General features: G+C 38.0%; 1 protein-coding gene across 2 annotated transcripts in view; it reads right to left on the reverse strand.

Moving 5' to 3' along the window:
• IRAK3 (interleukin 1 receptor associated kinase 3) overlaps positions 1–15080 on the reverse strand; it is a 52051-nt gene that overhangs the window by 21378 nt on the left and 15593 nt on the right. For both annotated transcript variants that reach the window (XM_082422770.1, XM_082422769.1), the window contains exons 3-8: positions 10860–10924; positions 10157–10211; positions 8759–8910; positions 4738–4802; positions 832–946; positions 43–161 (exon numbers count right to left, since the gene is read on the reverse strand). In XM_082422770.1, coding sequence (XP_082278896.1) covers positions 43–161; positions 832–946; positions 4738–4802; positions 8759–8910; positions 10157–10211; positions 10860–10924 — 571 coding nt within the window. The remainder of the gene's footprint in view (positions 1–42; positions 162–831; positions 947–4737; positions 4803–8758; positions 8911–10156; positions 10212–10859; positions 10925–15080) is intronic.

Here is a 15080-nt window from a genome sequence, read left to right on the forward strand (position 1 = left end):
AAGGGGCCTTTAGCTGTAACCTACAGCTCTGGGATAATTTACCTTGATATACTGCCACAGATGATGGAGCACGGTTTCGTGTTGTGCAAGTACTGAACGGCTTTGGTTGTTCCTATTAATATACTGATTCGAATGTGCCAAGAGAGTGGGGCTGTGTCACCCTGAAAAGACAACAGTAGTTGGTTTCATTGTATTTTCTGAGTAAAAACCAATAAACGCTAATGAGGAGGTGGGGAGAGGGGGTAAATGAACATTGTAGTTTACCATAACCTATTTTTAATTCAAAATAGGTTTTCCTCTACTACCAACGCTGGTTCTAGGCCCCTTTATAGGCAATGGAAATACCCAATAATTTTAATGTTATCTTAATTGAAATATGGCTAATAAGATGTTTAAGAGTTCATTAAACAAGATTTTAAAATTATTGTGGCATCATAGTGTGGGTAATTGAGAATAATCTGTTTTCATTCTCATCTTAACTGAAATTTAACCAATTTGGAATCAGTTTTTAAACTTATCTTTCAGAAACATCACAAAAGAGAAACCATGGTATTTATTCAACCTCCTTCCTTCTCTTTAAGGTGTCTATCACTTTTATGTCTATCCTTTGTACTGAATGGTACTTTGCGTAAAGTTATGCAAATAAAAATTATCTGAGAAATAAGGGTAGTTGATGTAAACTCATTTGAGACATGGTATCAGTGAGGAGTAAGGACCCAGCAACTCTTCTGGCCACCATGTTGCACAAGACACAATAGCTCAGGTATTTCAGCAGCTGCCCCAGGGCTTTAGAGGGTCAGAGTATCAGGCAGAGTAATAGATATAACTTACCACACACTGTAATCTGTCAAAAAGTGATCCATTTCTCATATACGGATAAACCAGGCAAAACCTCTCACTCTCTGTAAAATATGCAGCCAACTCCAATATGTTTGGATGTTGGAACCTTGAAACAAAAGATTTTTTAAATCCATCAAACTGTTTATTCAAATAGGAAATGAATAACACTCTGTTTTGGGGGTGGTAGGGTGGGTTGGGGAATAGGTATAAAGCAGAATATAAATTTGGCCAAGAGAGAAGGAATTTCAATGGACACATGATACAGATTTGCCTTCCAAATTGGTCTAAAGTGTTCTGACAAATATTAGCCAATATCCAAATACAAGACAGACATTTTAAGAAAGTAAAGAGTTCTTAAGATTTGGGGTTTTGGGAACTTTACAACAAATAGAAAACAATATTTGATATTAACTTATTTTTAGCAACATGAAACCCAATATAACTTATTTATTAAAGATAATACAACTGAAATTATCCATTTCATTGCTTTAGGTATACATGTGTAACTAAAATCACCAAAATAGAAGAGTTCGGAAGACTGTTTTCATTCATCCATTTACTGAATGCTACCATGTCAAGTGCTGTACTAGGCCCCAGTCACATAGTTAAGAGACATCCAATGCCTTCAGAAAGCTTGTATTGTTACCTAAAATCCATGTGACAAGTAAAGTTTGATGTTGAAAAACACATCACTGATTTTTAAATCCCAGAATTCTATGTCAGTATCATATACATTTTTCAGGCTCCTTTTTAAAAAAACTCTATTTCTTTTTTTTTTTTTTTTTTTACCATATTCATTTTTTTTTTAAGGAATTCCTTTATTTTTATTATTTATTTATTTATTTATTTATTTTTAGCTGTGTTGGGTCTTCGTTTCTGTGCGAGGGCTTTCTCTAGTTGCGGCAAGCGGGGGCCACTCTTCATCGCGGTGCGCGGGCCTCTCACTATCACGTCCTCCCTTGTTGCGGAGCACAGGCTCCAGACGCGCAGGCTCAGTAGTTGTGGCTCACGGGCCCAGTTGCTCCGCCGCATGTGGGATCTTCCCAGACCAGGGCTCGAACCCGCGTCCCCTGCATTGGCAGGCAGATTCTCAACCACTGCGCCACCAGGGAAGCCCAAAAAACTCTATTTCTTGAGGGCATGTGTCATCACTGTGAAAACCAATGGAACCCAGTAACAGCCATGAAATATAAAACATGTGAAATTCACCACACATACTGTGAACTCAGCTCAATTCAACAATTATTTATGGAACACCTCCTATGTCTTAGGCATGCCTGGCGATATTAAAATAAATAAAGCTATTTTTCCATAAATGGTGTTATATATAGTCCTATTATTCATTTCTTCAGTAGCAAAACTTACCTATAAAACACACGTGTGTGTGTGCGTGTGTGTCTGTGTGTATGCATGCATATATATATATATATATATATATCCCTTCTGAGTCCGTCTATTCCTTCTTCCTCAAGAAAGGCAATGTGTGGGTGTGTGTAAGTGTACATACATAAACACATAATATAATCCCTTAAGTAGTTCCCTTAATATTAAAAAAAAACTCATCCTCAGGTCTCAGCTTAGATGTTACTTTTTCCAAGACACCTACTCTACCGCCCACCCCCCTCCCCAAATTAGCATTTCCTCCTCCCTCAGTGCTCTGTACTTGCTTGTCTTATTATTTAACTTACTGAAATTGCCTGTTTGCTTGTGCACTTCTCTCCTAAACCCACTCCAGACAGTATGTTCTAAGAGGAGAAGCCTGCCTCTGACTTATTTACTAGTAAATGTCTGAGAAGAGGGAGATTGAGTATGATTCAGGAAATAAATTGGATCTTGTTAAAAAAAAAAAAGTAAGCTCTGCCTCAGTTTCCTCATCTGCAAAATGGGGATAACAGCAGGACTCACCTCACAGGACTGTTGTGAGGATTAAAGAATTAATACATGTGAAGTATATGGTATAGGGCCTAAAACTAAAGAAATATTAGCAATATAAATGATAATGATGGCACACCAGGAATATTCAATGTCATAGAGTTGTTAATTCTCTCTAAAGTAATACATAAATGCCTCAGCAGAATAAATCCAAATGGATCAGATATATAAATGTAAAAAATGAAAATATAAAAGTACTTGGAAAAAATGGCATAATTATTTTATAACCTCTCAGTGGGGAAGGCCTTTTAAACTACAATATAAAACCCAGAATCCATAAGAGAAAGTATAGATTAAATTCAACTACATGAAAACTGTTTCCACATGGCAAAAACTAGAATAAGCAAAGACAAATGAAAATGTGGTAAAAAATTATTTGTATCTTGTAACATAAAAATAGGGCTAATTTTCTCTAATATATAAAATGCTCTTACAAACCATTAAGAAAAAACCCAACAGCCTAATAAAAAAATGAGCAAAAAACATTAACAGATATTTCATGGAAAAGGAAATATATCTCTTAATATGTGAAAAGATTCATTCATCATAGAAAAAGAAATTTAAACTACACTGAGAAACCATTTCCACTTAGCAGATCAGAAAAAACTAAAAGAATAAACGCTATGTTATCAAGAATACGGGGAAACAGGCACTCTAACATATGACTGGTATAAGTGTAAATTGGTATAGCTTCTACTGGAGGACAATTTGGTAACATGTAACACATACAACCATTTGACCCTATAATTTTATTTATGTGAAGCTTTCTTAGTTTTCTAAGCGATATTAAAACTTAGATAAGTTTTCCAACAGGTATGAAATAACATATATAAAAGGTTTCTTGTTGTAGCATTTTTTTTAAGAGTAAAAGATTAGGAAAAATCTAAAAATCCATCAATAGGAAAACGGTTAATTACATTACAGCACGGCACACAGTGGAATACTAAAATAAGCAAAGTGAACAAAGTATGCATGCTACCTCTTGTGTGAGAAGAGGAAAGTAAGAAAACAAAATACATATATGCTTACACATAAAATATCTCTGAAAAGATATACAGGAAACTGATAACTCTGTTGCCTTTGGGAAAATCAGCTGGGTGGTTGGATGAGAATAGTGGAAGAAAATCTCTTGGCTTACCCTTTTGCCCTTTTGGAATTTTGAAGTGTCTGAACTTATTATTTATTCATAAGCAAAGAAATAAAGTTTAAATATAAAAACCTTATTACAATTTTGGTTTTAGTTTTTTGTTGACTAAATGATATATTAAGTGTTTATACTTAGCCTCTAACATTTTGAATTCTGGTCCTGGGTATAAACGGAGAAGGATTTAGGATAATACCTCCCTCCCCCCAATTCATGTATTGGTTTAGAAAACATCTGAAAAGAACATTTTCTGTTTGTAAAGGGTGATGACTGAACTCTATAGGGTTAGGGGTCTTCAGTGAGACAGGCTGCACAGCTGCAGATATGAATATATATGAAAATGAAGTCATTTTAGTTTGTCTCCAAGGACTTTCAGGCTCATGAATGAATTCCCAGAAAATAATGTGCACATCGAAAGCACTTGATTTCTTTGTCTAAAACTCTCTTCCAGAAGAGGTTTATATTGATGAAACAGTTTCTTGACTGGAATGTCTCTAAGAAAGGGGGGAAATGGTAAAATATATACAATTCTAATGTTCTAAGAATTAGTTTACATTGAGTCATGTTAGTCACACATGATTTAACCCATTTCCTTGTGACAGTTTCTTGTTAAAATATGTTCAAGTGAATTATGTAAATGGTCTATTTTAAAATGTATTCCAAGGAATATACTAAAGCAGATGTCAAAATTTTACCCAATGTTCTAACATCCAACCCACATTTATTAAATGCCAACCATGCCAAGCTCTGTGCTGTAGAATCAAAGATGAACAGAGATGAAAACCAGACACAAGTGGAGAAATCCAAAGCAATATACTCACAGCAGTAAAACTTCAAGCTCAGATAAAAACCTCTTCCATTGTTTCTTACACTGCATTTTTTCCCCCTAAATATCATACAGAAAAACAAGAAAAAAAATAAGGAAAGGATCTCTCTATTTCTGGGATTCTTACCTAGGGTCTATAGTCTCCCTTAAATTAGATACTTTATGGTATAAATGCATATGAACATTTTTGTGGGGAGAGGATCCTTAGCTCGCATTAGACTTTCAAAAATCCATTAACCCCAAAACAGATTTAGAACCACTGCTTTTGAATTAGAAGTTTTTCATGAAATGTATCATACTGCTATATTTTATATTCAAACCCTTTCACCATATTTTATACACATTTACATGAATTCAAAAATATGTATTCAAAGAAAATCCCATGACAGAAACTCCCCACTTGATCTCAAAGAATCCTGGTTGTGATTGTTGTATTGTGATTAGAATTGATTTCAATAATTTGGCATTTATGACTTGGGTCATTTGGCTGTTGGTTCAAGTTTACCTTTGTACAAATTTTGCAAAAATGGGCCCACTAGGAAAATGAAACATATAACTCCTTACTTCAAAGAAGATTCAGAAGCTAGCAGAGTGCCTGACATATGAATAAATTAATGAATTCAATAATATTGTATGGAGCACCTCCACTGTTCTTGATGGCTTCATACACCTGACATCGTTGCATGTCTCTGAATCTCAAATTCCTAACTTCTACCATGAAAGGGTTAAAGTAAGTGTGCTCCAGTTATCGTTTGCAAATTGCTAGACAGGGCAGAGTTCTTTTTTGTTTTTTAAAAAAATATTTATTGATTGATTTATTTAATTTATTTTTTGGCTGCACTGGGTCTTCGTTGCTGTGCGCGGGCTTTCTCTAGTTGCAGCGAGCAGGGGCTACTCTCCGTTGTGGTGCGTGGGCTTCTCATTGCAGTGGCTTCTCTTGTTGCGGAGCACAAGCTCTAGAGCGCAGGCTCAGTAGTTGTGGTGCACGGGCTTAGTTGCTCCGCGGCGTGTGGGATCTTCCCGGACCAGGGCTCGAACCCATGTCCCCTGCATTGGCAGGTGGACTCTTAACCACTGCGCCACCAGGGAAGTCCCAGGGCAGAGTTTTTAGAGCTCTCTGTCCTCAGGAACAAAGGGAGAGAAATCCAACAGGAATCCTGGAAACTGTTTTCCAAGTTAACCCAAGAAGTCAGAAACAATAAACTAGTCTAACAAATCATTTGCAAGGACCACATTATGAGAATTTACATTTTAAAAAACCACTGCCCTGGGAGCGAGTGGATTGGGTCTCAGGCCCACCTCTAACACTCATTATTCGTGACTTATGGTCACCAAACCTCCCTGGGGTCCTCGTTTTCTTAATCTGAAAAAGTGAAGGGGTTAGTTTTTGTGTTCATGCTACCCTAGCACTCTTGTGGCTCAAAGTGTGTTCTGTGCATGAGGAATACCAGCTTCTCTGGGAGCTGGTGGGAAATGCTGAGTCTCAGGTCCCTACCCAAACGTGCTGAATCAGAATCTGCACTGTAAGATCCCCAGGTGAGCTGGATGCACTAATCTAACACACCTAAGTACAGTTCCCAGCCTCAGTCCCTCTAAGAAAGGTTACTGAAACTAAGGTCTCAATGTTACAAAACTACATTTCTTGTAAAAAATGCTCTGTGGCTAAGCCTTCATTAAATTATCTCTTTTTGCCTGATGTGTATGTGTATGTGTGTGTAGGACTTTGTACAATCTCTAGGTCTTGGGTAACTTTGTTACCTCCTGTCTTTTTACTAATACTGAATAGCAACTAAATTCATGAAGATGGCATATGTGCTTCATTCACTTCACCCAACAAACATTTATTGAGCAACTACTATAGGCCAGGCCCTGTAATAAGGCACTGGGATACAAAGATAAATAAAAGCTCCTTAAAGAAAACCATCCAGTCCACTGGGAGAGGCAGGTGAAGAAATCAATACTATGAGACAGTGGTATTTTGCTGCGACTATACAGAGGAGGGTCACCAAAACCATCCTGGAGGGGTTGGAAGCAATCAAGGAAATGATCATTGTCTTTGGGACAAAAAGGGCAAAGACATCCCATTCTGAAGCCAGACCCCTGGAAAGAACACTCCCAAGAGGGAGTGTGAGTTGGTGGCAGCTGCAGAGAGAAGAGGAAAGTAGACGCATGGAGTCTTTGGGGAGGTGGCCCTGGGGCTCAACCAGAAGAGAATGTACAAATGGGGCCAGGGACACACTGGCCCTAAGAAGCAGGCTTCAGTTAGGACACCTCTAGAGTAACCACATTCTTTTTGTTGAATGGTTATAACAATAGATTGTTTCATTTCTTCATTAGACATTCATCTTCTCAGGAATCTTGAGATGTCTATACAGAATTAGTGGGGCAAATGCAATTTGGGGAAATGGACAAATTGGGTTAATAATTTTTTTAAAAAGGCCCTGTAATCTAAGCTGCAAAACTGGAACCACCTCAGATCCCTCCTTCTCCCCTATTTCCCCAGCCCTGTTTAACAGATCACCAGATTTGCTCCATTTCACCTCATCTTTCAGACACAGTACCCTCCCTTGCCATCCCCACTGCCTCTGCCCTGGCTTAGAGCGGTTACCAATGCTGGTCACACATCTGAACCACCTGGGGACGCCTACCACCACCACTACTCTGACCCAATCAGATGCTGTAGAGCTCAGTTTCTAAAACGCTTCCTGGGTGATTCTAATATTAAACGGGAGAATACAGGTTTCAGCCCTATTCACTTCAGTTTACACATCTGAAATATCCCTCTGCCAGGTCTTTCTACCTCTAGTCTAATTCCTGCCGTCTTTCCTCCAGTGCCCCTGCCAACTTCCAGCCCATCATCTGACCGGTAATCAAAGTGATAACTTCAAAACACAAATCTCGTCCTTTCACTCTCCTACTTAGAAACCATCCATGGACTTCACCTATCTTTCCAGTATCATCTGATGCCACTGCGTTCCCACCATCTCACACTAAACTCTACTCCACCAAACGAGCTGGTCTTCGTGAGTAAGACACAGGCTTTCATGCATGCTCCTCTAGGCCTGGGCACCTGCTATCTCTTCCATCTAGAAAGTACTTCCCTCGCTGCCTGGCAAAATTCTCCTTATCCTTCAAAATCCAGTTGAAAGGTCACTTCCTTTCAACCACTTTTCCATTTGTTTACTGAGGAAATGTTTATTGCGTGGTTACTCTTGTGCCAGCCCCTCCTCTGCCTATCTTCTATGTGCTCCCGTGACCTTTGGGGCAAATCTCTGCTAAAGTACTTATCACACTGCAATTTAATCTTTTCTTTACCTGTTTTCCCCATAAGGCTGGGAACTCTTGGAGAATGTAACTATGCTTTATTCATCTCCACCCAACATGCAGCCCATAAAAGAAGTTTAGTAAATGTTTATTGGCTGTTGACCAACAATGAAGAACAGCTCTTTGGGTATGCGTGTGCAGACCTATCTCCTCCTGACTCCTGAGTCGGACCCCCAGTAGCCTTTCTGCTTCCCTGGCTGTACTCAGCTGTATTCTAACCTGCTCTGATCATTGCTGTGCTGCTCCTACCAAAGCCTCCTCTTTCCCCCTCTCCTGAACTGTGATTGAAGACGATTTATAAAGTAGCACCGAATATCAGTCTGTGGCTTAGCCTGTGAAGCTGCCTGGAGAGGGCGCTGCCCATCCTAGAAAGCCAGGAAAACTGGAGCAGACCAGCACAATCCGACCATCTTAAGCAAAGTCCCAATGGTCCTAACAACGCTTTTCAGAAAAGTCTTTCTCAGGCCATACATCTGGGGAGGGGAAGGATTTAACTTCCACATTCCTGCAAGACAGGCATTCATTTCTCAGTCATTTCTCCAGTCACCAGAGGTCATATATCTTATTTCCATTTATGAAATTTTATTTTCAAGTACACCTCCTTTCAATGTTGATGAAAAATGACACATTTTAAGGTGAAATATGAGCCAATAAATGGAAGGAATATCCTGTGATAGTAATTCTTTCCATACCTGTTTAAATAATTTAATGGCATATGTTCGGTTTTGGATTTCCACTCTGTATACCTCAAAAATTTCCCCTTCTCCGATTAAAAAGTCTTTGTGGAAATTTTTGGTTCCTTCTATGATGTTGTGAAAGCTGATGGAGGATTTAAACAATATTCCTTAGGAAGGAAAGTAGGGAGAAGATAAGTTACTTTTTCTCTTTTTAAGAATCAACCATCATTATAAAGAACCAAGACTTCCCTATTAGAAACAAATCAGAGCCCAGTGAAAAGTCAACAGAGAAAGGCCCAGGAGCAAAAACTGAAGCCCACCATGTGCTCTCTGTACATTTACTTGGGCCTGGCTCCCACCATCCCACAGAGCAAATGGCTTTTTAGATATTCACACAAAAGCACTGTGATTCTACCACCTTTCCAAAGAGATCAGCCAGACAACTTAGTTGGGGAAACTTTTCCAAGGCTGTTTCCCTATCATTAGATCAACAGATTGCTGTTGACCCACTATGAACCTAAAACCAGTTAAAAAAAATTATAGAAGTGGAAATTTTGATATAACTAAATAATATTCTCTAAGCATGACTGGTAGAAACGTTTTTCATAAGCCAAATCCTCTAAATGGCTAACTAACTTGCTCAGAGTAAATTAGGAAGATGCTTCAGCTTTTTAAAAAAAATCATCTAAAGCAGAGATTGGGAGGAAACATTTCAAAGGTAATCAAATACAAATTCAAAGGGAAAAGCCTGGCTAAATCCTTCAGAGACCAATTTTGGCTATATTTACACACTTAGTCTGTTTGATTTAAACCTTTTTTGCTCAACATTAAAGGACCACAACCTTATCTAACTATTCTAATTATCTTTTGAACCAAAGAAGCATCGGATCTAGTGGCAAAGATTAGGCAAGGCAGCCTTAAACAGCCACTAAAGTTTATCAGAATGATTCCCAGACAGAAGTAAATTATTCTCCCTGCTGATAAAGTAGGAAAGTTGGTGTGGAAAATAACTGATTTTCATAGTGACCTTCAGCACTGCTCTACAATCACCTCTAAAGATTTCTCTATAAGTGCTATGAAAATTTCTAAAACTGTATAAAACCCAACATAATTTTTAAATGTCTTCCTATGACACATAAAAAGAGCAAATGTCATGAAATTCTCCTGAGACCACAATTATGCTCTTTACTGGCCAATGAATTTTTAATATAACTAAATAATATATCACCCATCAGAACTATGTGTCAGTCAAGATTGAGAATATTTTGATATCTATGAAAAATTTATCCTGAATCTGCATATTAATGAAGAGTTATTATGTTTATTGGATCTTTCTAAATTTCACTTAAAAGAATTCATGAATTCACTTAGAGGAAAACATGATTTAAAGAAAAGTTGTTTTGTTTTTCTTACCTTTTTCATCATGTTCAGGAATAAGAACATTATCCACTGTGACACTAGCTGTTTCCTAAGAGAAGAAATACGTATTAAAGTATAATTCAATTTCATAAAGTCTAGAAAGAACAGAACCTCAACAGAAATCCAAAGCTCCCCCTGGGACTGTACAGTGCAACAGGGTGGAATCTAATTTAGAAGAAAGCTAGTAGAATGCAAAGTTATTTTATTTTATTCAATAGTATTCACTGCTATATATATTTAAGGCTTCCACATCAACGGTAAAAACTCAAGTATCAAAGTCATAGTTGTAGTCAATTTTAAATGACTTCTATTGCTGTAAAAATGATCACCGCTAATTTGCTTTAATTAAAAACTAACAGTAACATGCAAAACACTAGAACAGGAAAACTAAAAGCTGAGTTAAGACAAATGCGTAACTTACAGTACTCTTAAAAGTTCTAAGACTCATCTCTGACAGATCACTGAGAGGACAAAGCTCTTAACGCTTCAAACATTTACAATCTCCAATTTCCTGAATCCCCAAATAAATGAACAAGAATGAGAGCTAAAGCTCTCCTGACTTCAAAAAAGTACCTGCAAATACAGCATTTTTCTGCCTGATAACTTCATTCCTTACGCTCAATTATATATGCAACAGGGTTCAAGGGTCATTCTCCGCGCGCGCGCGCGCGCGCGCGCGCACGCGCACACACTCTACCTTGGATAACATGATCGGAAATCCTTTTCCCTGATGACTCTGCTCTGAAGGATTCAAGGCTGCTCCTGAAAGAGAAATAAGGGAAGCTAGATACAAAAAATGTTGTGTCCTTAACAAACTTTTTTTTTCTTTCTTACACTGTGAAAATAAATACCTTGCTAGTAAGGTTCATTTCTAAAGCTCAGTTTCATTCCCATTGAATGGTTACAAATTTCCATATGTGAAAGCGCTTTCTAATGATACAAACATACCTTTGTTCACTTAAAACATGAGCACCTATCTTTTTTTCTTGTTTGTTTGTATTTTTGTTTTTTAAATTTTTGGCCGTGAGGCGCGGCACTCGGGATCTTAGTTGCCTGACCAGGGATCAAACCCGTGCCCCCTGCAGTGGAAGCTCGGAGTCTTAACCACTGGACCACCAGGGAAGTCCATGAGCACCTATCTTAAATTATTGTTAGACATCATTAAAAATATTAAAGTATGAAGGAGAGAATTGACAGGAAAAAAGCAATGTTGTTATCAGTTTTTTGTACATGTATTTAAAATTTTTACCATTATGGGATTATATCTCTCTCGCTTAGTTCACTTTTTATCCCATCTTGTGCCACAAGGTATTAGAGGGGTGAGTGAGTGTGAGTGTGAGTGTGTGTGTGTGTGTGTGTGTGTGTGTGCGCATGCGCATGCAATCACAAATGCCCACAAATGCTGCCCAATTGAAGACTATTACTTCTGTCTGTTATGGTTCTGTCTGAACTAAGGAAGTCTATGTAGCTTCCTACAATAAATTAAAACTGCAATATTTTGCTGTTACTTCTGACATTTTGATTCAGACTTCAGAAGAGTTTTATTTCATCTTCTAGTTTTTCTTAGATTGTATTCTAATGTTTCCTAGATTATTTTGCTTAGAAGACTAGCAACAAAATACAATCAATTAATAATAAGCCTCCTTGAACAAAACTATAAATCAATTAGACCGAACAGACATCTATAGAACATTCCATCCAAAACAGAAGAATATACTCATACTTTGCAAGTGTATGTTGAACATTCTCCAGAACAGATCACATGTTAGGCAATAAAATGAGCCTCAATAAATTTGGAAGGATGAAATCATACAAAGCATATTCTCTGACTACATGGAATTAAAGTAGAAATCAAGGGCTTCCCTGGTGGCACAGTGGTTAAGAATCCGCCTGCTAATGCAGGTGACATGGGTTCGAGCCCTGGTCTGGGAGGATCCCACATGCCACGGAGCAACTAAGCCCGTGCACCACAACTACTGAGCCCGTGTGCCACAACTACTGAGCCCACGTGCCACAACTACCGAGCTCACGCACCTAGAGCCCATGCTCCGCAACAAGAGAAGCCACCACAATGAGAAGCCCGCGCACCGCAATGAAGAGAAGCCCCCACTCGCTGCAACTACAGAAAGCCCGCATGCAGCAACGAAGACCCAATGCAGCCAAAAAATAAATAAAAATAAATACATTTTTTAAAAAATGCAAAAAAAAATAAAGTAGAAATCAATAACAAAAGGAAATTTTTTTTTTGGAAATTGACAAATACATGAAAATTAAACAGCAAACTCGTAAATAACCAACGAGTCAAAGAAGAAATCACAAGGGAAATTAGAAAATACTTTGACAAATACATGAAATTGACAAATACATGAAAATTAAACACCAAACTCATAAATAACCAACGAGTCAAAGAAGAAATCACAAGGGAAATTAGAAAATACTTTGTGATGAATGAAAACAAAAACACAACGTGCCAAAACATATGGCATGCAGCAAAAGCAGCGCTTAAAGGGAAATTTATTGCTGTTAATGCCCACCTTTAAAAAGAAGAAAAATATCAAATAAATAGCCTAAACGTTTGCCTTGAGGAACAAAAAAAGAAGAAACAACTAAACCACAGGAAGCAGAAGGAAGGAAGAATTAAGACTGGAGTGGAAATAAATGAAACAGAAGACCAGAATAGAAAATCAGAAGAGAAAAATCAATGAAACTGAAGCTGGTTCTTTGAAAATATAAACAAAGTTGACAATCTTTTAGTTAGACTAACCAAGAAAGAAAGAAGACTCAAATTACTAAAATTAAGAACAAAAGACATAACTACTGACCTTACAGAAATAAAAAGAATTATAAGGGAATACTGTGAACAACTATTTGTCAAAAAACTAGATAAATGATATGGACAGATTCCTAGAAAGACACAAACTACCAAAACTAATTCAAGAAGAAATAAACAATCTGAATGGGTCTGTAACAAGGGAAGAGATTTAATTAATATTTTAAGACTTCCCATAAAGAAAAGCCCAGGCCCAAATGGCTTCACAGGTAAATTTTATCAAACATTTAAAGAAGATTTAAGACCAGTTCTTCACACATTCTTCCAAAATAGAAGAGGAGGAAGCAACTCCCAAATCTTTCTTTGAGGCCAATATTATCCTAATATTAATGCCACACAAAACAGCACAAGAAAACTACAGGCCTATATCCCTTATGAATATAGATGCAAAAATTCTCACCAAAATACTAAATCCAGAAACATATAAGAAAGATGAGATACCATGACCAAGTGGGATTCATCCCAGGAATCCAAGGTTAGCTTAATATCTGAAAATATACCACATTAATAAAATGAACAAAACTCATAAAATCCAATAATCTATCATGATGAAGCTCTAGGGAGAGAAAAAAATTTCCTTAATTTGTTAAAGGGCATCTGTGAAAAACTTACCGTGAACATCATATATAACGGTGAAAGACTGAATGTTTTCCCCTTAGATGAGGAACAAGAAAAGAATGTCTTAGTCTTGCCACTTCTATTCAACATTATACTAGAGGTTCCAGCGAGGGCAATTAGGCAAGAAATAACAAACATCCTGAATAAGGTATTGTTGTGTAGAACAAAATTTGAAGTTTGGGGGCTGCAAGGGCACTAAAAGCCATTGTCCTTTTGCTGCACATAAAAAGACGATACTTCACTGTCATATAAAATGGAAGATTCAAAATGGCTTGACTAAGGTGATTAAGGTGAAACCATCCCACTAAATGGAACAATTTTAAGGAAAGCTAGGCAAAAGTAGATTATTTAGGTAAGTGATAACTCTGTTCATGGTAGCAACAAAGAAAGACTAAATCTTTATGCATTTCAATTAGGAGCTCCAACTCCTGACTTGAGTGAGTTGCTGTCATAGGAAACACCTGTGCAGCAGGTTACATTTAAATGTTTCCAATGAATCATCATGTGGCTGCTTTCAACAAGCTATACAATTAATGTTTTTAAGATCATAATTCAGGGCTTCCCTGGTGGCGCAGTGGTTGAGGGTCTGCCTGCTAATGCAGGGGACACGGGTTTGAGCTCTGGTCTGGGAGGATCCCACGTGCCGCGGAGCGGCTGGGCCCGTGAGCCACAACTACTGAGGCTGCGCGTCTGGAGCCTGTGCCCCGCAACGGGAGGGGCCGCGATAGTGGAGGGCCCGCGCACCGCGATGAAGAGTGGCCCCCGCTTGCCGCAACTAGAGAAAGCCCTCGCACGAACCGAGGACCCAACGCAGCCAAAAATAGATTAAATAAATAAATAAATAAAGTAGCTATAAAATTAAAAAAAAAAAAGAGATCATAATTCAAAGCATTAATTCAATAAGCTGCAAATAAATAATGCTATTTTTCTTAGCAAAGGATTCAGAACAAAGGACTATCCTCCTTTTCATCTCAGATATATCTATCTCGTGGTATTAGGGCAGTAAATAATTGCCTTTCCACAAATCAACTAATCCCACATTGTAAAAAATAATTTTCCATGTGCAACAGACTAGGAGTCAACCAAGGATGTGGAATTTTTGTCCATATAATTCCCCGCTGCATAAATAAACAACATAGAGTGTGAAAAGACACCCTGAAATCTATTCCAGAACACTGAAGTATAAAATATACCCGTGTCCTATCAAATTGGTGTGAGTTTATACTGTGAACAAGTCACGTGGGTGGTTTCAGTGGCTGGAAAAGGCTCAGATAATGAAAAGGCATTACATTTACAGCTCCCAGAGCCTCACTGCATTTTACCTGATCAGTCAGCTTCAGAGTGAAGCATTCTGCTGTATAAAACTATGTGAAGGGACTTCCCTGGTGGTCCAGTGAGTAAGAATCTGCACTCCCAATGCAGGGGGCTGGGGTTCGATCCCTGGTTGGGGAACTAGATCCTGCATACATG

This window comes from Balaenoptera physalus (assembly GCF_965194825.1).
Source record: "Balaenoptera physalus genome assembly, chromosome: 13".
NCBI lineage: Eukaryota > Metazoa > Chordata > Mammalia > Artiodactyla > Balaenopteridae > Balaenoptera > Balaenoptera physalus.